The 21,773-nt window shown below is 59.1% G+C and overlaps 2 protein-coding genes across 2 annotated transcripts; one reads left to right on the top strand and one right to left on the bottom strand.

Moving 5' to 3' along the window:
- Positions 1-12,595: 12,595 nt before the first annotated feature.
- On the top strand, positions 12,596-17,376 carry IL27 (interleukin 27). Its single transcript, XM_062179631.1, has 5 exons — positions 12,596-12,626; positions 14,409-14,569; positions 14,653-14,751; positions 15,272-15,442; positions 17,062-17,376. The coding sequence occupies exons 1-5, from the start codon at positions 12,596-12,598 to the stop codon at positions 17,347-17,349; spliced, it is 750 nt and encodes a 249-aa protein (XP_062035615.1). The 3' UTR covers positions 17,350-17,376.
- A 141-nt stretch (positions 17,377-17,517) lies between these two features.
- Positions 17,518-21,606, bottom strand: APOBR (apolipoprotein B receptor). Its single transcript, XM_062180067.1, has 5 exons — positions 21,517-21,606; positions 20,391-21,182; positions 18,729-20,264; positions 18,383-18,645; positions 17,518-18,298 (listed from the first exon to the last, which is right to left on the bottom strand). Exons 1-5 carry the CDS (start codon positions 21,571-21,573, stop codon positions 18,229-18,231), a joined length of 2,718 nt encoding a protein of 905 aa, XP_062036051.1. The 5' UTR covers positions 21,574-21,606; the 3' UTR covers positions 17,518-18,228.
- Positions 21,607-21,773: the final 167 nt, after the last annotated feature.

The following is a 21,773-nucleotide window of genomic DNA, read 5'->3' as shown; positions in this document are numbered from 1 at the left end:
CTGGGGTGGGCACTGGCTCAAGTTAAGATGCCACACGCAGTGCCTGCACCTCACATTGGAGTGCCTGGCTCCAAGGCCTAGCTGGTTCCTGACCCCACCTTCCTGCTATTGCACACCCTGGGAGGCAGCAGGTGTTAGCTCCAGTAGTTGAGTCCCTGCCACGCGTGTGAGACCTGGAATGAGTCCCTATCCCAGCCCCAGCCATTGTTAGACATCTGGGGAGTGAACCAGCAGGTGGTAGCTCTTTCTGTCCCTTTGTCTGTCTGTCTTTCTGTGTGTGTGTGTGTGTGTGTGTGCGTCATCATTCACAGCACAGAATTCCCCCATCCCATGGTCCTATAGGTATGACTCTTCCAAGAACCACCCCGTTTGACAGATACAGAAACTGAGGCTCAAAAGGAAAATGAACCATTCAACTGTTTTGAGGCAGAGCTGCAGCTGGAACCGGGGGGGGGGGGGGGCAGGGCCAGGGGAGGGTCTCTCTCTCTCTCTCTCTGGAAGTCCTCTCCCAGCCTTCTCCCAGGAATGCCCCCCCCCCGCCTCACCCTGAGCCCCAGGCCCTTTGCACCTGTTGCTACAGTCTGGCCCATTCTTCGGTGGTTAATCAAGGCATCCATTTGAATGAGAGCCTAGCCGAGGCGCTAGCAGCATCCGTATGTGATACCGCGCCCTCCTCTCCAGCCTCAGGGGGGACAGTTGTCTTCTGAGACTCAGATCGGCCAGGCTGGTGGAGAGGACATGAAAATGCTGTCCTGCCAGCTCTGTTGGGGGAGCTCCCAGAGAATGCGGGACCAGCCCACCCCCAAGCGCCATCCCCCTCAGAGGCAAGCGGAAGCTGGGGTGGGGACTGCGGTGGGATAGAGGGGCAGCTGACTATAGCTCTGGCCGCTGACCCCCTACTTGAGACCCCTCGTGGAGGGCCGGGCCCCCACCCTGGCAACCCGGAGCGGCAGGATTTAGGCACCAGCTGGGCACAGGCACAGCGGTTTACTCAACAGGCCTTGGCTTTTCAGAGGCTGTTCCGGGAAGGCTGATCTTGCAGCGCGAGACTGGGGCAGCTCGAGGACCAGTCAACCAAGGAAAGCAGCAAGAAACCGGTCTGAGTCAGAGCCTCGAACCCATAGCCGAGGGCGATGCGTGTCACTTGCACAGCGAGGGTCCTCCTGCTCCCCACTTTCTGCAGCCTGGACACCCCCTCACCCCAGCCACCACTCTTCAGGGAGCTCTGTCTTCCCGCGGTCTCCTTTACTTGTCCCAAGTCAATGAAGCTGCCCTCTGAGCTGCTCCACTCGGGGCTGGTTATTCGGCGACATCCACAGTGAACCCATGCCAGCGCCTTCCCCACCTCTTCGCTCCTGGGGACGCCCAGGAGAAAGCCTGGGACCCACGTTCCCGCTCTGGAACTTGCAAAAGCACTCTGTCCCCAGCTCGTGGTTTGACTTCTGTTAGCCCCCCCCACCCGTGGTCACACCCCACCCCCAGCGCTCCTCCGTGCTGGGAAACTGGTAGTTCCAGCTGCAGGGCGCCGAATGGGGGCGGGGCGATCAGGGCTCCTCCTTCTCAGGATCATTTCTTTACAAAGATTGAAACCCTGGTTTGAAAGTTCACACGCGGGGCTGGGCCGCCAGAGGGCCTGGTCCCATTTAGACGTGCACACTCGCACACGGCGCCGGGTCGCCTGCGGGCGTGAGCCCCTCTAGACATGCGCACTTGGGGGATGGGCGGCTGGTGGGCGAGGACCCATTTAGACATGCGCACTTGGGGATGGGCGGCTGGTGGGCGTGGTCCCATTTAGACGTGCACACTTGGGGATGGGCCGCTGGTGGGCGTGGTCCCATTTAGACATGCGCATTTGGGGATGGGCAGCTGGTGGGCGAGGACCCATTTAGACATGCGCACTTGGGGATGGGCCGCTGGTGGGCGTGGTCCCATTTAGACGTGCACACTTGGGGATGGGCCGCTGGTGGGCGTGGTCCCATTTAGACGTGCACACTTGGGGATGGGCCGCTGGTGGGCGTGGTCCCATTTAGACATGCGCATTTGGGGATGGGCAGCTGGTGGGCGAGGACCCATTTAGACATGCGCATTTGGGGACGGGCCTCTTGCTGCGCCTGCGCTTGGCGTCGGTTTTCTGCGCCCTCTATCTCTTCATTCGTTTGTCACGGGCAGTTCAGCCTAGTGGGGAGGGGTGCGGGCTCTCAATTCAGACTGGGTTCGAATTTCCGCTCTGCCATTGTTCTTTAACCTCGATGTCCCGGTCGCTAAAATGGGCTGTTTTCAGGGTGACAGGAGCCCTTTGGCGGCGCCTGGCTCAGGGAGCAGGCGCGGGAGCTGCTGGCTGCACCAGGCTCAGAGAGTCGGCCACGAGCCGCCACTTACTAGCTCCGGGACTTCAGGCACGACCTGTTTGTTCTGTATAAAACAAACATGATAAGGACCTGCGTCGTGGCAGGAGCCAGGTGCTTCTCCTGGTCTCCCATGCGGGTGCAGGGCCAAGGACTTGGGCCATCCTCCACTGCCTTCCTGGGCCATAGCAGAGAGCTAGCCGGTGAGAATCCGGTGCCCCAACCGGGACTAGAACCTGGTGTGCCGGCGCCGCAAGGCGGAGGATTAGCCTGTTGAGCCGTGGCGCCGGCCTGGGATTTTTTTTTTTACGATTTATTTATTTATTTGAAAGTCAGAGTTACACAGAGAGAGGAGAAGCAGAGAGAGAGAGAGAGAGAGGTCTTCCATCCAATGGTTCACTCCCCAATAGGCCACAACGGCCGGAACTGCGCTGATCTGAAGCCAGGAGCGAGGGGTTTCTTCCAGGTCTCCCGTGTGGGTACAGGGGCCCAAGGACCTGGGCCATCTTCTACTGCTATCCCAGGCCATAGCCGAGAGCTGGACTGGAAGAGGAGCAGTCGAGACTAGAACCAGCGCCCATATGGGATGCCAGTGCTTTAGGCCAGGGCGTTAACCTGCTGTGCCACAATGCCAGCCCTGGGATTTTTGATGCTGGAAAACAGTTTTGGGGCTGGTGCTATGGAGCAGCAGGTTAAAGCCCTGGTCTGCAGTGCCAGCATCCCATATGGGCACTGGTTCTAGTGCCGGCTGCTCTTCTTCTGATCCAGCTCTCTGCTGTGGCCTGGGAAAGCAGTAGAAGATGGCCCAAGTCCTTGGGCCCCTGCATGCATGTGGGAGACCCGGAAGAAGCTCCTGGCTCCTGGCTTTGGATTGGCGCAGCTCCGGCCATTGCAGCCGTTTGGGGAGTGAGCCTGCGAATGGAAGACCTTTCTGTCTCTCTGGCTCTGCCTCTCTGTAACTCTTTCAAATAAATAAATAAATCTTTTAAAAAAATCAGTTTTGAGGACAGATCCAAACAAGGGGAAGGAATGCCTGCTGCAGGGGGTAGAAGGAGATTCCAGACTAACTTAAGCCAAAGGAGATTGGCTTGTGGAACTGAACATTTCAGAAGCAATTACTTCAGGACTGGCTGGATCTAGGCACTCAGTCTCAATGATTTTCAAGATTCTAATCTCCGTCTCCAGCTCTCAGCTCTGCTTTTTCACGTGGAAGCCAGCAGCCAGGAACTCCATCCGGGTCTCCTACATGGGTGGCAGGCACCCAAGCTCTGGGGCTGTCTCCCGTTGTTTCCCAGGTGCATTAGCAGGAGCTGGATCCGAAGTGGAGCAGCAGAGACTGGAACTGGTGCTTTGATGTGGATTCCCGGCAGCACAGGGAGTGGCGCTTTAACCCTCTGTGCTGCGGTGCTGGCCCCAGAGAGCCTCTTTCTTGAGGCAAATCCAGGGGCCAACAGCTAGCGAGTCATTTGGCCATCCCCGAACTGTTCACTGCGGAAGGGGCGTGGAGCACCCTGGCTGGCTGGGCCTGCTCATGCCAGCCTCTAAGAAACAGGGCAGGTGATTGATTCCCCAAAGGAAACCCGTGTCTTTCCTTCCTTCCCTCCCTCCGCCTCTCTCTCTCTCTTTCTCTCTCTCTGTCTCTCTTTTCCTTTCTAAAGGACAAATGGGGGGCCAGCACTATGGCGCAATGGGTTAATGCCCTTTCCTGAAGCGCCGGCATCACATATGGGCACTGGTTCTAGTCCCGGCTGCTCCTCTTCCGATCCAGCTCTCTGCTGTGGCCTGGGATAGCAGTAGAAGATGGCCCAAGTCCTTGGGCCCCTGCACCCATGTAGGAGACTCAGAAGAAGCTCCTGGCTCTTGGCTTCAGATCGGCGCAGCTCCAGCTGTTGTGGCCAACTGGGGAGTGAACCAGCGGATGGAAGACCTCTCTCTCTCTCTTTCTCCGTTTCTACCTCTCTCTGTAACTCTGTCTTTCAAATAAATAAAATAAATCTTTAAAAAAAAAAAAAAAAGGACAAATGGGCGATCAGGTGAAAAAGAAGTTTACCTCTTTTACCTCTTTTACCAAAAATGCTCTTTTCTCCTCACTCTCTCACCAAATAACCAGTTGGCTTTTTTTTTTCTTAATCATTGACTTCTCAAGACAAGTTGAGCATCCCTAATCCAAAAATGCAAACTCTGAAATGCTCCCGTGTTCCTCAACTACCCCAGTGCTGACCCCACTGATGCCACAAACGAAGAACTCCCCACGTGACCTCACCATCAAAATGCAGGTGCAGGCAGGCCTCGCAGCGCAGCAGGTTAAACCACCACCGGGGACCCTGGCATTCCACATCAGAGCAGGTTCAAGTCCCGGCTGCTCCACTTCCAATCCAGCTTCCTGCTTATGTGTCTGGGAAGACAGCAAGGGATGGTCCAAGTACTGGGGTCCCTGATACCCACGTAGGAGACCTGGAAGGAGTCCTGGTTCCTGGCTTCAACCTGACCCAGCACTAGCCATTGTGACCATTTGGGTAGTGAACCAATGGATAGAGGCTCTCTCTCTCTCAATATGCCTTCCAAGTAAATAAATAAGTCTTTTTTAAAAAAATCATAAATGCTCTAAAATATTATCCAAAATCACCTTCAAGCTGTGTGCGTAGGGTATATGTGAAACAGTTCAGTTCCCAAGGTATCTCATTATATATATGCAAATATTCCAAAATCTATAAAAAAAATCTTAATCTGGAACACCGCTAGTCCCAAGCATTTTGCAGAGGGGTGCTTGGCTCTTATGCATAGCATACTCCAGTTTCTGGTGCCTGGCAGAGCCTGCCCTGGGCTGACCCCAGAGTCCCTCTCTAGCCCACGCCCTCCCCATGAGGCCACTGCCTGGGGTTCCCGGGGAGGTGCAGGGAGAGATGCTGCTGGAGTCAGGTGACACCTCAGAGAGAACCCACCCATGTGGCTTGGGACCAGAGTCCTACCCACTGGTCCCCAGATCTGCGGCTTCCTGGCTGACACTGGGTCCCCAGCTGGCTGCTGCTCAGTCAGCCCTGGGACACCATGGTGAGTGATGCTGCACGCACCAGGAATGGAACAGCCCCCGGCCCAGGGCCCCCGCTGGCCCGGCTCCCTGTGGCGTCTGCTTCAGGCTTCATTTCCGCCCTGGGTTAGGTCTCAGGGCCACTGTGCCCATCTGCCTATGGCTCCTCCCCACCTGTAACTGCAGCCTCTTCTCCTTCTTACCTTCTTCTTTTTTTCTTTTTTATTTGAGAGGCAAAGTTACAGACAGAGAGAGGGAGAGACATGAGAGAGGTCTTCCATCCGCTGGTTCACTCCCCAAATGGCCACAATGGCTGGAGCTGTGCCAATCCAAAGCCAGGAGCCAGGAGCTTCTTCCAGGTCTCCCACCTGGGTGCAGGGTCCCAAGGACTTGGGCCATCTTCTACTGCTTTCCCAGGCCGTAGCAGAGAGCTGGATCAAAAGTGGAGCAGCCAGGATTCCAAACAGTGTCCATATGGGATGCTGGGGTGGCAGGTGGAGGCTTAACCTGCTACACCTCCTAATTACCTCTTCCCTTGCATTTACTGATGACAGCTGACCTCCCTCGAGAACTTCCTGTGGCTCAAGCCTTGCACAACTAATAATAGCTAAAACCCAGAGAGGCTGCCTTGCCTGTTTGAAGTCTTCTGTGCACTGCTGCTGACTGAATCCCCTAAGCGGTCTTAAGAGTTTGCACCTCTTTCTGCAGGTTACAGCTGATGATGCTGCGGCCCAGAGAGGTGAAGGAACTCTCCTAAGCTCACACAGCATTCCAGGAGGGGAGCCAGGCTCAGGATCCTGGGTGTGTCTGACTCCCAAGCCAGGGACGCATGACCCCTCGCAGGCTGAGAGGCTGGCAGGGTTCACGTCACAGAGAGGGAAGCTGAAGCACACAGCGTGTGGCCGTCTTGCCCAGAAGGGCAGCACGGTGCCGGGACTGGAACGGGGACTTTTCACCTCCGGGCTGGTGTTTTCCTCGGCAGCCCCTGTCTCCTGGGCTCTGAGCTCTTCCTTCCTGCACTCCCCGGCCTTGGTTTCCCACCTTCTCACTTCCCTTCCCCACTCCACCTCCATGGGCCAATTCCAGAGAACGCCCCAATGAACCTGTCCACGGGCAGCCGTGGGAGAGCATCCATCAGCCTCCGGACGTCCCCCGTGCCTGCCAGGGCTGCGGGAGTTGCGGGGCGGGGTGCACAGTCCCCTTTACAAGGAAATTGGAGGTTGGACCCAGGCTGAGAAACCGTCTCCCCCTCACATTCCCAGGATCAAACTTCACATTTGCAAAAAAAATTATATTTATGTAGTTTTCATTTGTATTTGAAATTTAGAGAGAGACAGAGATCTCCCACCTGCTGGGTTCCAAATGCCCACAAATGCCCACAGCAGCCACGGCTGGGCCAGGCCGAAGCCAGGAGCGCAGAACTCAATCCTGGTCTCCCGAGTAGAGGGCAGAGACCCAAGTACCTGAGCCTCCCAGGGTGCACATTTGGCAGCAAGCTGGAATCAGCAGAGCCGGGACACGAACCCGGGACCTCTGATATGGAATGTGGGTGTCCCAAGCCCATCCCAGACACCACACTGAGGGGCAGCCCCCTAGGCGGCTGGGATGGGGCGGGACACCCAAGCCACTTGTGAATGGCGTAGAGACAGTGCGGTGGTAGATGCGCATGCACAAAGGGACGGTGGTCAGGCATGGCCGGTGGGGAACTGCGCTAGATCCCCTGTGCTTGGAGTTCCGGGTGAGGCCTCAGCTCCCCGCAGCCTCCCTGCCTTCCCTGAAGGCCAACTTGCATTCCCCGTGGACTCAGCGCCAACCCTCAGAGCTGACGTCCCAGAGCCCGCCGCCCCCATCCCCTCCACTCCCACTCCACTCCGTCTGACACAGCAGACCCTGGCTGTGGGCTTGGTGCTGTCCTGATCTGCCGGCGGAGCTGAGCGAGACCTCCCGGCCCTGATCCCGGTGCTGAGGTCACCTTATACACTCAGCTCCGGCTTGACCTGTGCACCTGCCCAGTTACCCTCCACAGGCTCAGAGCTGAAACAGGGCCGGGAAAACGGCCATAAGAGAGGAGAAGCTGGGCCTGGCGCTGTGGTGTAGTAAGTTAAGCTCCCACCTGGCATGCTGCCATCCCCTATGGCCAGCGGTTCAAGTCCCGGCTGCTCCACCTCCGATCCAGCTCCCTGCTGTGGCCTGGGAAAGCAGTGGGAGGTGCCTGGGGCCCCTGCACCCATTTTTGGAAACCCAGAAGAAGCTCCTGGCTCTTGGCTTTGAATCGGCCCAGCTCCGGTGTTGTGGCCACTTGGGGAGTGAACCAGCAGATGAAATACCTTTCTCTTTCTCTCTCTCTCTCTCTCTGTCTATAACTCTGCCTCTGAAACAAGTACATCTTTACAAGATTGGAGGAGCCGATTCCAGCTCCCTGCTCACGGGCACCCTGGGCGGGAACAGCAGGTTTGGGTCCCTGCCACCCACAGGGGAGACCCCGGCTGCGTTCCAGCTTCTCTGGCCCAGCCCCAGCTGTTAGGAGCACTTAGGGAGGGAACAAAGCTGACGCAAGCTCTCTGTCTCTGTCCCTCTCTGCCTCTCAAATAAAATGGAAAAGACGAAACGACTGCCCCTCCCTCCTCTCTCTCTCTTATCTATATTTTCTTTTTTTGAAAAAGATTTATTTGTTTGAAAGGCAGAGTTACAGAGAGAGAGAGAGAGAGAGAGAGAGAGAGAGAGGTCTTTCATGGCCGCAACAGCTGGAGCTGAGCTGATCAGGAGCCAGGAGCTTCTTCCAGGTCTCCCACACAGGTGCAGGGGCCCAAGAATTTGGGTCATCTTCTACTGCTTTCCCAGATTATAGCACAGAGCTGGATCGGAAGTGGAGCAGCTGGGACTCGAACTGGCGCCCATAGGGAATGCCGGCGCTGCAGGCCACAACTTTACCCGCCAAGCCACAGTGCCGGCCCCATATCCAGATTTTCACTTCTCTGTGTAGTAAGAGCTTTGCTATCACGTTTCAGTATGGAAACTGAGGTGCAGCTCAGGTCAGTGACTCACGTGAGGTCCCCCCAGGGTAAGCCACACGCTGGAGTCTACCCCCCTGCCCCGCTTCCTCCTTTCTAGCAGGCCTCACCCCTCGCCACATCCCTTCCGTTTCCGACTGGCTCCAGCCCAAGCCTCAGGCCATCAGTCATCACCCACTTGTGGAAATCGAGGCTGGGGAAGCCAGAGAATGACCTGGGCCCGCTGGCCCTGTGCGCCGTGGCCCTGTGGGTCCTTGCAAGGAGCTTCTCCTCCCAGGGCCGTGCCCAGCAGCCCAGGTGCCCCCTTTGCCATCTCTGGAGCATGGTGCCGGAACCGGGGCTGGAGGAGAGGGCCGACAGCAAGACCCAGGGTGCAGGCTAGCCCCAGGCCTGCTGCTCCATCCGGGTAACTGGCATGTCACTGGCCATGAGCAGAGCCTGGGTCTGGCACATGGGGCAGAAGACAGATTGGCTCAACAACGATTTGTTCAGAGCCTCTTGTTAGCTTCTGGAGACACATCAGTGCACAGAACAGGCAAAAGTCTCCATCCTTCTGGAACCCATATTCCAATGCTTGGAGACAGACAAAAGTCTAAATGCACAGAGGTGAAGTCTCTACAATAAGTCAACGCCAAGGGGCAGGCGCTGTGGCGTAGTGGGTAAAGCCACCGCCTGCAGTGCCAGCATCCCATAGATGGGCACTGGTTCGAGTCCCGGCTGTTCCACCTCCAAGCCAGCTCTCTGATGTGGCCTGAGATAGCAGTGGAGGATGGCCCAAGTCCTTGGGCCCCTGTACCCACATGGGAGACCCGGAAGAAGCTCCTGGCTTCTGGCTTCAGATCGGTGTAGCTCCGGCTGTTGTGGCCAATTGGGGAGTGAACCAGCGGATAGAAGATCTCTCTCTTTCTATCTCTCCTTCTGTGTGTAACTCTTACTTTCAAATAAAAAAAAAATCTCTAAAAAAATGCTGAGGTCTCCATGGGTCTCACATGAGACAGAGGTTTGAGGCGCGCTGGGGGACCTACGCCAACAACCCAGGTACAGATGTCCCGGAACTGCATAAGGGGACAGACATGCTCTGGGGCCATGATTTGGCTCCAAAGCCACAACCCGCTGATGCCACTTTATGGCACACACACTTAAATGGTTTTGCCGGGAGCTAGCGCTGTGGCATAATAAAGCTGCTGCCTGCATATGGGCATCCCATAGGGGCACCTGTTCGAGCCCCAGCTGCTCCACTTCTGATCCAGCTCTCTGCTACAGCCTGGGAAAGCAGTAGAAGATGGCCCAAGTCCTTGGGCCCCTGCACCCACGTGGGAGACCCAGAAGAAGCTCCTGGCTCCTGGCTTCAGTCTGGCCAAGCTCTGGCCATTGCAGCCATTTGGGAAGTGAACCAGCAGATGGAAGTCCTCTCTCTCTCTCCCTTTCAAGTAAGTAAATAAATCTTTAAAAAACAATGATTTTGCTGTCCACATCCTAGAGGAACAAAGCAGAACCTCATAGGAAATCTACCCCCACATCATCTAGGAACTTAGACTACTTGTTTAAATTCTATTTATTTATTTTTCACTTTTATTTGAAAGGCAGAGAGACAGACAGACAGAAAAGAAGACAGAGAAAGATCTTCCATCCACTGGTTCACTCCTCAAATGCCTGCAATGGGCAGGGCTGGTCCAGGTCAAAGCCAGAAGCCAGGAAGTCCAGCCAGAACTGTAACGTGAGTGGCAGGGACCCTACGTACTTGAGCCATCACCTGCTGCCTCCAGGGTGTGCACGAGCAGGAGGCTGGCTCAGAAGCGAAGGAGTTGGGACTCGAACAAGGTTCAAGTCTCGAGCTGGGACTTCATCAGGAGCCACAACGCCTGCCCCGAGGTCAGGGAATGTGTGCTTCAGAGGAGCGGGGCCCTGACCTGTAAATCCCCATGCGTGGGCTTCCCGAGGATTTACTGATGTTGCTACTGGATGGAAATCCTGATGACAACATAGGACCTTACCCGAGCAAGCTGTCCTTTACGGAGTTCCAACCTTGCGGCAGTAACTTGAACTTCACTAAAGGGACTCGAGGGGTGGGTGCTGGACTCAGTGAGTAAGACCCCGTGTGGGTGTGCCCACCCCCATATAATTCCTGGGCTGGAGCTCCCGCTCCACTTCAGATGTCAGTTTCCTGCTAGTGTGCACCGTGGGAGGCTACAGATGTTGGCTCATCTGGTTGGGCCCCTGCCACCCATATGGACGGAGTTCTAGGTTCCTGGCTTTGGCCTGGCCTACTCCTGGTTGTAGTGGGCATTTGGGGAGTGAATCAGAGGATGGAAGATTTTTGTCTTTCTCAGTTTGTCTGTCTCTCAAATAAATAAATTTCAATTTAAAAAGACAAACAAGGGAGCCGGTGCTGTGGCATAATAGGTTAAACATCTAGCTGCAGCACCGGCATCCATATGGGTGCCGGTTCAAGGCTCAAGTCCCAGATGCTCCTCTTCTGATATGGGAAAACAGTAGGAGATGGCCCTTTAAGAAAACAAAAACAGAAAGACAAACAGGCAAGTTGCTGGAGTGGGAAGAAGGTGGGGGGTGGGGCTGGAAGAATGTGACTACTGCTGGGGTGAGAAGGGCAGGCAGAGGGAGGGCCAAGCTCCTGGGCACTTGGGAGAAGCCTGACCACACACAGGTGGCTGTGATCAGAGAGTGCGAGAGGTGGGGGCTGAGCTCTGAGAGGTGCAGCTGCTCGTGGCCATGGCAAATGCGGAGGGACACGGCGGGAGCGGCAGGCAGGACCCTTGTGGTCAAGGGTGAGGGCTGGCCTTGCCCTCGATGGCAGCAGGACTTGGGTGTATGTGGAAGTGCCTCCAGGGCTTGGTCTGTCCACACCACCAGGCCCGCAGTGCGCGGGACCCTTCCCTCCCCAGGGATATGCCCCTGCCACCTGGGGCATGAGCTGCCACCACTGGGGGGCGCTGCCCAGCTTCCTGGTCTTCCTCCTCGTCCAGCTGCTTCCGGGGGCAGCTGCTGGTACTTCCCTGGCACTGGGTCCCGGGCAGCTGCCGTGGGCAGTGCACAGGCAGAGTTGAGGAGGCAGGGTACGGGAAGGGGAAGTCCCTTTGGTTTCTATCTCACAGCAGGGACCTAGCAGGGAAACCCCACAGGTCCCAAAAGGAAAGTGGCAGCAGTGGGCCTTGGGGAAGACCAAGAAACCCCCATCCTCTCCCAGAAGATGGGAAATCCAGGGTGGGGCTGAGGGTGGGGCCATGCTGGAAGAGAGCTCTGCGGTCACCTGAGCCATGACCGTGTCCTCCGCAGGGTTAACTGGGTGCTAGCTGAGCCTTGATCCTGGCCATTGACTGAACCCTTATCCCAGCCCCAGCAAAACAAGCTATAGCCTCAGGCAGAACCTTGACCGCAGACTGAGCCCCGTCTGACCGTGGGCTGAGCTCCAGGCCCGACTCTGATGGGCCACACGCGGAGCCCTGGGTCACTGCGAGTGTGCTGACCTGAAGCCCAGACAGAGCAAGAACATTCACCCAGGCCAGGCTCGGAGTCCTGCTGCTCGCTATAGACCAAGCTCTACGCCTGTGTCTGACTCTGGCCGAAGACCAGCATTGTTGGCCCTCCATGGACCTTGATTGCAGACTTGGCCTTTGACCTGGTCTCTTCTAGCCCTGGCCTGGTTCCAGGCATGCTGGTCCCAGCCCTAAAACCATCAAATCAAACCCCAGCCCTCCACCAAGCTCCACATCCATCAACCCCTCTGTCAGCCATCTGGTAAACCCGAGACTATGCTGACTCGAAGTCCCAAGGCCCCTCTGGTGGGCAGTCCCCTCACCTGTCTGTGTATCTTTTGGGCCATGGTCCAGTGATGGCTCTGGGATGATGGTGAAAGGGTGGAGAAGCAAAGAGGTGGAGGAATTCTGAGTGCTTGAGCCCCTCCCAGTGAAGAGAGCCGGCGTTGAGGGAAGGCCCGGGCCCCGGCGCTTGGCAATGGATCAGCAGTTGTGTGGACTGAAACCCCAGCTTCCCGCTACCCCCGCCGTGCCTCCCACCCCCTCTGGGAAGGGAAATTACATTTCCCCATTTTAGCAAGGGGTGGTCAAGGAGGGAAGACTGAGTGAATTCAAAGCTGAAAGTACAAGCAGGACGGAAAGTGAAACCGGGCGCAGCCCCCAATATAAGACTCCCCCTACCCAGGAGATGGCTGGCCAGAGAGGCTGGGCCCTGCCATGGGCCAGACGGTGGGCAACCTCGGCTGGCGTGAGTGAGAGGCTAGGGCTGGGGGCAGAGGGATGGAAGGCTTGTCTGAGACTGGGCAGGGTGGGGTGGGGGGAGAGGGGGCTTGCCTGGTGGGGACAGAGCCGAGAGGCTGGGGACCAACGCCTTGGCCAAGACGGATGACGGAGCTGGCTGAAGGGGGGGGCAATGAGGGGTGGGGGTGCAGGGCACTGGGGTTTGGCCAGGGCTGGGCAGGGGATGGAAGAGTTTGGCTGGCACAAATGGGGCAGGGGTGAGGGGTGGGTGGGCAGTGGTTGGGCCAGAGCTGGAAGGCTGGGCTGGGTGGTGTGGGCAGGCAAATGATGGAAGCGGGGCTAGGCAGATGAGTGGAGAGGTGGGAGTGAGCGAATGGGCAGGGGCCAGACCACTGGGCTGAGACAGCTAGAGGAAGAGCGGACCCAGGTGGGGCCAGCAGCCTGACTGCACCCAGGGTGTTCAGCCTGGAAGAACGGCCGATCTGCAGTGGGTGGCTGAAGCCCTCAGAGGCTAGAACCAGACAGTGCGGAGGGAGGAACAGGTGACAGGTGCCGGGAGGGGTGAAGAACTAGAGGACGGGGACAGAGGGTTCAAAGGCCAGGGCCGAGAACCCGAGGACCTGCTGCAGAGGGCCGGGGCAGGTGTGGAGGCTCCAGGCTCAGGCAGGAGGTGGACATAGGTAGGGGTGACGGCACAGCTCAGGCTGGGTGGGCAGGGCGTGGGGGCCCCCAATGTGGAGCTAAGGAAGAATCCCACCCTGCTTTAAGTCCCTGGGATGCCCGGGGATCTGAATGGCGCCCCCAAGCCAGGGACCCCGAATGTCGGAGATCTTAGGCATTGCCCACCACAGGGGCGTGGGTATCTCCAGAAACTCCCCTTAGCCCTTACCGGGAGGAGTGGGGGGGCGCATTCCAGGCAGCAGGGGCTCCGGCATCACAAAGCAACAAGGCAGGGGCACCGGCAGAGCAGGGCCGGGCCGGCATGGACTCGGGGTCAGTTCTGGTTTGTTTCCAGGAGCATTGTGTAACTCCTCCGATTGCTCGATTTCCTCTCCCTTGGGGAGAAACTGCTGAACACTGCCCCTTCCCAGAGCAGGCCCCCACCGCCCCCGCTCCCTGCCCCGCTGCCCCCTCTTTCCAGGAAAACACAAGGCGGGACGCACCCCCAGAAATCGACCTGCTCCGGCTCCCCCCATTTTACAGATCTCCCTCACTCCCTGGGATGGAGCCTCCAGCATTGCTAGTCTGGGCCCTGGGGCCCTTGTGGGGTCGCAGCCATCAGAGTCGCCTGGCTGAGTCCCGAGAACGCTTGGCAGGACACAGCGTGCCCACTCCTGGGACAGGCGCCTGCCGCCTCTCAGTTCCTGGCTCTGCATCCCGACGGATCTAGAATCCAGTCCCGGCTCCTCCCTCACTCTCTGGCCACCTGGCCTTGAACGAATCAGCCTCACAGAGCCTCACTCTACGCATCTGCGAAACGGGGAGAGGAGCAGCACCGGGGCTGCGATAGGAGGTTGTACAGGTTGCTCACTGAACAAGGCAGCTGGCCAAGGGTGGCAGTAGGGGTCAAGATCCAGTCTCTGGTCTTCTTTCAAAGGTGGGCCCTCTGTGTAGAGACGGCATCTGGTGGCCTCAATCGCCCCCTCGTGTTTTTTGGGGGGGCTGTGGGTTGATGCCTGTGACAACCCCCACCTCGCAGTGCTCGCATGCGGGGCGGGCTCGGCAAAGGCACAAGATCTTCCTTCTTCCACGTCTTTCTCCAGCTTCTCGCCCACCCTCACCTCTCCAGGGCTCAGCCTGCTGCTGCTGTCCTTGCTCCTGGTGCGAGCCGGCATCTGGGGATTCCCAAGGCCCCCGCAGAGCCTGCAGGAGCTGCGCAGGGAGTTCACGGTCAGCTTGCACCTTGCCAGGAAGCTGCTGTCTGAGGTTCAAGGCCAAGCCCACCGCTTTGTGAGTCTCCCTTCTGCAGCCGACGGTGGGGGTGGCCGAGCCCCAAGCCCCTCCAGCCCCCACTGACAGACCTTGCCCTACAGGCTGAAGCTCACCTGCCGGGGGTGAACTTGGACCTCCTGCCCCTGGGGGAGCAGTTCCCCAACGTGTCCTTGACATTCCAGGCCTGGCGCCAGCTCTCTGTGAGTGAGGGACTTGGGGGGTGGGCAGGGAGCACAGAGGCGAAGCTGGGGGTTGAGTTCAGGTCGATTTGGAGACAGCTGAGGCTGAGCGTGGCATTGAACACGAGGCTGGAAGAGGGAAATGGGGCTAGGGAGAGGCAGCAGGTGGTGAAACGTCTGAGGTCGGGGAGACCAGAGGGAAGGGGGACGGGGATGGGTGGAGAAGGGGCCTGGAGAGGAGGGTCTGGTCAAGTGGGAGGTGGTGGGGTGGGCAGGGGCCGGGAGGTGGGGGAGGGGTCTAGAAGTGGAGGAGGTGAGAACGAAGCTGGGACTGAGGAGGGAGAGAGGACAGAAACGCGAGAGCAGATGAGGAGCGCGGGAGGTGGAGGGGGGTCCGGCAGGGGACTGGAGGAGGTGAGGAGCACACACGGGGGAGGGGCTGGGTCCTGGGGTTTGTGCTGGGAGTGAGGCCTGGATGGAGACGTGGTGGGGTTTGACACCGGTCGTCCGGGCCTCTGGGGCTCTCCTCACCCTGTAATAGGACTCAGAGCGACTCTGCTTCCTCTCCGTGGCGCTCCGGCCCTTCCGCGGCCTGCTGGGGGAGCTGGGGAGCCAGGCAGGCTGGAGCGGCTCTGAGAGGATGCGGCTGTGGGCCACGAGGCTGGACCTCCGGGACCTCCAGCGGCACCTCCAGCGGCACCTCCACTTCCAGGTAGAGCCCCTCCCCCCAGCCTGTCTCCCCCAGAGCCTGACCTGCAGGACTGAGGCTCACGCCCCGCCCACGGGGTGAGGCAGCCTGGAAGGGGTTGCTCCAGATTCTCTGAGTGTGAGTGTGCAAGAGCGTGCAGGTGTGAGAGTGTGAGAGTGGATGGGTTTGTGGGTGAGCAGGTGTGATAGAGTATATGAGTGTGCACGAGTGTGTAAGAGTATACGAGTGCCCAGTGTGATAGTGGATGAGCGTGCAAGCGTGTGAGTGTGTGGAGGTGGATGAGTATGTGGGTGTGCAGGTATGATAGTGTATATGAGTGTGCAGGTGTGAGCGTGTAAGAGGGGTGTGAGTGCAGATGTGAGAGTGGATGGGTATGTGGGTGAGCAGGTGAGAGAGTGTGAGTGTGCAAGTGTCTCAGAGGGTGTGTGGGTGTGCACATGTGCAAGTGTGTGTGAGTGGAGGGGTGTGTGGGTGTGCAGGTGATACTGTATGTGAGTGTGTGTGTGCATGAGTGTGCAGCTGCACCAGGCCCTGACTCTGCCCCTACTCTGACTCCTCTTGCCTCAATGAGACAGCTGCTCTGGGGCCCCCAGGACAGCGTCAGGTACCAGCAGCCCTGCTGACAACATCAGCTCTCTCCTCCCTGATTCTCTGACGTCACCCAGACCCTCCTCAACCTCTCAGGGAAATAGCAATTTCACCTTTAGTAAAAACAGAATAGAAAATGCAAGCAGCAGGAAAAGTAGGTACATCATTGCTCTGCCCGGCTCTGCTCCCGAGTCAGCCCTGATGAGCAGAAAGGAACCTGCTGGACCCCCCCCCCCCAGCCCCTAGGGACAGTCCTGCGGGAAGGGCCCAGCTCTCTGACACCTTGCTCCACAACTTCCAATTTCCCAAACCAAAAAGTCAGGTAGGACCCGAGAGATGGCCACATAATGGAAGATCCAAAGCAGGGGTTGTCGGGGGAAACCATGGCTCTGTGGTCACTGATGTCATTATGAGCCATCGGGCACCAGCAAGGGGACTTCAAAAAGTTCATGGAAAATGGAATTAAAAGATAAGCTTATTTTGGTGCTGAAAATTTTGAAATCCATGCATGTTATTTTAATGACCTGTTTGAAGATCCCTTGTGTGCATGGATTTTGGTAAAAAAAAAAAATTAAGATTTATTTATTTATTTGAAAGGCAGAGTGATAGAGAGAGAGAGAGGGATCTTCCATTGGCTAGTTCATACCCCAAATGGCTACAACAGCTGGGACTGGGGCCAGGCCAAAACCAGGAGCCTGGAAAGCCATTTGGGCCTCCCACATGGGTGGCAGGGGTCCAAGCACTTGAGTCATCTTCTGCTGCTTTCCCAGGCACATTAGCAGGGAGCTGGATTGGAAGCAGAGCAGCTGGGACTTGAACCGATGCTCCAATATGGGACGCTGGCATCTCAAGTGATGACTAAACCCACTGTGCCACAATGCTGACTCCCCACCCCCACATTTTTTGCACCCAAATAAACGTATCTGTTCGTTTCAGTTTTCCATGAACTTTTTGGTTGCACCCTTGACTAAGGCACGAGGATTTGCTGAGCTTCTCAGCCTGGCCACTGTCTGACCCCTGGGCTTCTCCTACAGGTGCTGGCTGCGGGATGCGACCTCCCCGAGGAAGAGGAATGGGAGGAAGGGAAGGGGCTGCTCCCAGGGGCTCCAGGCGGCCCCACCCCAGCGTGGGCCCAGCTGTCCTGGCCCCAACTCCTCCACAACTACCAGCTGCTGCACTCCCTGGAGCTCGTGCTGTCGCGGGCTGTGCGGGATTTGCTGCTGCTATCCAAAGCCGGGCACCCTGTCCAGGCCTTGCTGCTCCCACCACCCAGCCCCAGCCCTGACCAAGGAACTTCCGAGCCCGTGCCCCTCACCCTTTAGGACTGGAATCATGGCCAACAGGACAGGGTCCAGTTCATTGCCTTGGACCAGGCGGGGCCCCTCCACCGGCCCCCAGCCGCAGGCCCCACCCAAAAACTCCAGCCCCTTTAGTCCTTGCCAGTATTTATTTCTTGGATATTTATTTATTTTGTGGGGAGATGGTGGTTTATTTATTGTATCGTCCTTGGGCTAGGCCACCATGTTGGGTCCTAATAAAGCCCTCTCACCCTCGCCCTGGTCTCTGCTTCCTTTCAGAGAAGGGGGACCGGCACCTGTGGGGCAGGAGGGCCTGGGAGGGAGTTGGTGGCCCCGGTTCTCCCTGGGCCTCTCCCTCTGCACCTTCATTTTTGGGGTTCCTTACCCATTGTCCCCATCTCTGGCCTGCAGAGCTGGCGGTTGCCACAGTAACCAGTTCTGAGACCAAGTGACTGTTCCGGATGCTCCAGAAACTGGTCTGTTACCCATCAACCTTTGCTTCCTAGCAATGCCCCCCAGGTCCCCTGAACCTGGCTTTGACCCCCAAAAGTGACAGAGGTGTCACAGTCAGCAGAGTGCGTGCAGAGTTTGGGAGCAGAAAGACGAGAATCAGCTCTGTCCCCTGTCCTTTGTCTGGGCCCCCGAGGCAGGCTGGGGAGGTCGGCAGGGCAGGGACCCGTGGGTGGTGGTTCCAGGGGGGTAAGTGGTCCACAGCCAGACTCAGGAAGTTCAAGGTCTTTGCAGATGTCTGGTTTTGTCTGCGCCACAAAGAACACACTTAGAAACTGAGGCTCGGGGAAGGGAACACGTGTGTCCAAGGTGACAAGGGGCGCTGGAGGCGAGCGGGCCTGGGGGTCTTCTGTCCCCTCCTCAGGGTCTGACTCTCGGGGTGTCAGCTCCCCATCACTGCGGCTTGGGCCGGCCCAGGCGGGCTTGCAGCTCCTGCATCATGCCAGGGTGTGCAAGGCCAAACCTGGAGACAGAAGACAGGTCATGCGTGCTGTCCCCAGGGGCCCCCAGCACCCTGCATGTCCCCACACAGTGGCCCCATGCCTACCCTTGTCCCAGGGGCCTCCTGGTTGGCACTGGGGTCCCTTCAGGCCTTGGAGGGCTTGGTTCCTGGGGTTCCTGTGCCTGGAGAAGTCTCTCCGCGGGGGCCGACGGCCCCTCCTCGGGTTGCGGGCTGGGAGGTCCCTCCTGCTCCTTGGGGCCGAGAGTCCGCCGGAAGGAGGGCCGGGAGCGACGCTGGGATGAGCTCCGGGACAGGAGTGCGCGGCTCCGTGGGACAGAGACGTCCAGGCGCACGCCAGGGAGCAGGTCCTGCAGGCGAGAGGCTCAGAGGACTGCCGGCCAGCTTCCAGAGCCTGACAGCTCCTGCCCTGCACCCCGCCAGGAGCCCTCACCTCGCTCCAGCTGCTGCCGGCGTCTCCCAGGGCCTCAGGAGGGGCCAGGGCTGGTGGTGGCCCTGCCTCGCTCTGGATGACTACCATGCCTTCTGGATCCGAGTCTTCGGCCCCCACCCGCTGGTCTCCGGTCACCTGGATGCCTTCCATAGGGAGTCCCCAGGCCTCTCCCTCTGGGCGATGCACCCCGCACCATCCCTCACTTTGCTCACTTGCTTGCCTTCCCCCCGCCTCTTCTAGAAGCTTCCACTCTTCCCCGAGGGTCTCCACTAGGGCTCCGAGCTCCTCTGCCCTGGCTGCCTGGGAGCCCGAGCTACGGCGACCCATCCCGTCACTCCCTTCTGCCACCGCCGATGCCCCCACCTCGGCCTGCTGCTCCTCCCTGGGCCTCCAGGTCTCCGTGTGGTCCTCTCTGCCTGTCACCTCCTCTGCTGAGCCCTGCGGGCCAAACTCCTGCCCTGCTTGGGTCTCTCCCTCTGCAGCCTGCACCAGCTCCTGGCCTCCGCCAGCCTCCTCCCTCGCAACTGAATCCGAGCCTCTCTCAAACGCCTCCCTTTCGGTCCCCTCGCTGGCCTCAGCGGTGCTCACACCGGGCACGGCTGCATCCTGCATGTTCTCGGCTGAAGGAGCGGGCGGCGCGGCCCCGCTGTCCTGCAGGCTCTGAGCCCCCTCCTGTGGCCTGCAGCCCACCCCAGGAGCTCCAACTGCCTCCCACTGCCTGTCCGCGGTTTCTCTGGCCTCTGACTGTCCCGGGAACCAGCCTGTCCCTTCCCCCGTCCCGTGGCTTCCGGTCACCTCTTGGTTCTGGGCCTCGGAGGCCTCGCCCTCCCCAGCTCCACACCCAGTTTCCTTTGCTCTCTCCCACTCTCCACCTGCGTTGCCCGGGATCTCCCCGCCTCCTTCGTCCTTGGCCTCGGCCTCCAGGGCCTGGCCTCTTGCAGCCACCTCCTGCGCTGCGTTCCCTCTTTCCTCCCAGATGTCCCTCCTCTGGTTTTCCCAGGCGTCTGCCTCTGGGACCTCGGGCTTTGCAGACCCCACGTCCCTGGAGCATTCCTCTGTCCTCACTCCGCTCAGGGCTGCTCCGCTCCCTGGCTCTCCCCAAGCGCCCCGTTCCTCCTCTGGCTGCTCCGCTGGGATCTGGGCACCTCCCATCAGCTTCCAGTCCTGGCCCCCAGAGCCCCACTCCTCCCCCAGTGCTTCTCGGCTCCTCTGCACCTCCTCGCTCTTCCTCTCCCCTCCCACCTCCTCCTCCTCGGGCCTGGTCTCTGGGGCGGCCTCCAAGTCAGCATCAGGGTGCGCCTCTTTGGCGGGCGGTGGCTCAGTCTCTGTGGCCCCCTGACTCCCTCTCTCCTGGGCCTCCTCTGCCCGCACTGCCTCCTGCACCCTGGGCGCATCAGCCCCGAATTCCGGGCCCTGCCTCCCCGCCGCCTCTGCGCAGAGCTGGCTGGCCTGGCCCCCAAAGCCCTCCTCAGCCTCCTCCTGGCCCGCAGCAGCCTCCCCACCTGCTGTGGGGCCCTCAGCTCCCAGGGCCTGGGTCTGCTTGCAGAAAAGGCTCAGCGCAGCCTCTGTCTCCTCACCCACCTCCTCTTCCTCCTCCTCCCCCTCCTCCCCCTCCTCCCCCTCCCGGGGGGTGTCCTCTTGGACCCAGCCTCTCCCAGACACCTCTGGGGCCTTTTCCCTCTGGACTGGCCCATATGCTGTCTCCCTGACTCCCAGGAGCTCAGCCTCCTCCCTGCTCAGGGCTGCGCAGGCCTCCGCCTCCTCTTGCTCCTCCTCCTCCTCGGCCAAGGCTGCCCCGTCCTCAGCCTCTGCCCCAGTGCTCGGGCCACTTCTCCCCACTGCCACTCCCTCTTCTCTCTCAGCCTTCTTGGCCCCGGGCTCCTCCGTTTCCTCGATGTCGCCTCCTGCCATCTCCTGCCCCTCCTGCCCGGCAGCACCAGCTGTCCCCTCGGGCTCTCTGTGCCAGGTCCACTCTGGCTCCGCCCCTCTGGCCATCCCTGGCTCTCCTGCCCTGACCTCTTCCTCCTCCCTGTCCTGTTCCCAGATCCTCGGCAGCTCCCCCCTGCTCACTTCCTGTTCCCTGGGCTCCTGCCTCTCCTGGGCTTGGCTGCTGCTGTCTCGGTGAGCCCCAGACGTCACATGCTCCAAAGAGGCACTCAGCTCCTGGCACCTGGCAGCCTGGGCCGCCTCCCCAGCCCCCGGGGCCTGCCTCTCTGCCCAGGACCCGTGGGAGCTGCCTTCTCCCCACCCCGGGGGCTGTTCTGTCGCTGAGCGTTCCTCCTGGCATCTTCCCACCTCTCCACCTGCCTCGCCTGGGCTGCCACTAAGGCCCTCCAGCGCCTCTTGGGCTTCCTCCTCCACAACCTCCCCCAGCTCCGTGGCTGCCCGTGCCTCCCTCTCTACTGTGGGGACCTCATCTCCCATGAGGTAGGAGACAAAGGCACTGAAGGAATCCTAGGAAAAAAAAAAAAAAAGAGAGATGTGGGCAGAGGCATTAAGGGGAGACCCAGCCCTTCCCAGCAGGCCCCGGGCCAGGGGAGCCCCCAGGGAAATGAAGCCAGGGTCTTGGATGTGGGAGAGAAAGGAAACAGAATCTGCAGGGGGGACAGGAAAGGAGCCCAGGTTACAGGTGTGTGTGTGTGTGTGCACACGCATGCGTGTGACTCAAAGGACAGAACAGATCGGGCCAGGAGGCTGCCATGTCTTGGGAAAGGAATCTGTAGCAGGGAAGGGAAGGTTCCCAGGGAATGGGGTGAAAGCCCTGGGCATCTCTTTGCCCCCTTCTCACCAGTGCCCCTCTCCAGGCCTGACGCAGCCCAGGGAGGTAGAGCCGCAGGAAGTCCATTCTGTCTCTGTGTCCAGAAAGCTGATAATGACAGTCCACACCCGCCAAGGCAGCCCAGGACCCAAGACACTTCCTCTTCCCCTGTCTCTCCCTGACACATCCCCACCCCAGGCCCTGCCCACCTTCCCCACGCCCACAGTAGCCTACACCCCAGGTCTGGGTGTGGGTGTGCGTGCATCTCCCAAGGGACACATGTGGAG

The sequence above is a fragment of the Lepus europaeus genome, chromosome 21, assembly GCF_033115175.1.
Source record: "Lepus europaeus isolate LE1 chromosome 21, mLepTim1.pri, whole genome shotgun sequence".
NCBI classification, from domain to species: Eukaryota; Metazoa; Chordata; class Mammalia; order Lagomorpha; family Leporidae; genus Lepus; species Lepus europaeus.
The sequence above is the reverse complement of the archived record's forward strand: the minus strand, read 5'-3'. Positions and strand labels throughout refer to the sequence as shown.

Excerpts from the sequence above, each read along its gene's own strand:
- IL27 (XM_062179631.1), top strand. The coding sequence starts at position 12,596 with ATGGGCCAGACGGTGGGCAACCTCGGCTGGC. Across the intron at positions 14,570-14,652 it reads AAGGCCAAGCCCACCGCTTT|GCTGAAGCTCACCTGCCGGG; the intron begins GTGAGTCTCCCT and ends CTTGCCCTACAG. Across the intron at positions 15,443-17,061 it reads AGCGGCACCTCCACTTCCAG|GTGCTGGCTGCGGGATGCGA; the intron begins GTAGAGCCCCTC and ends CTTCTCCTACAG.
- APOBR (XM_062180067.1), bottom strand. The coding sequence starts at position 21,573 with ATGGACTTCCTGCGGCTCTACCTCCCTGGGCTGCGTCAGGCCTGGAGA. Across the intron at positions 18,646-18,728 it reads CCGGCAGCAGCTGGAGCGAG|GACCTGCTCCCTGGCGTGCG; the intron begins GTGAGGGCTCCT and ends TCTCGCCTGCAG. Across the intron at positions 18,299-18,382 it reads AGGAGGCCCCTGGGACAAGG|GTTTGGCCTTGCACACCCTG; the intron begins GTAGGCATGGGG and ends TTCTGTCTCCAG.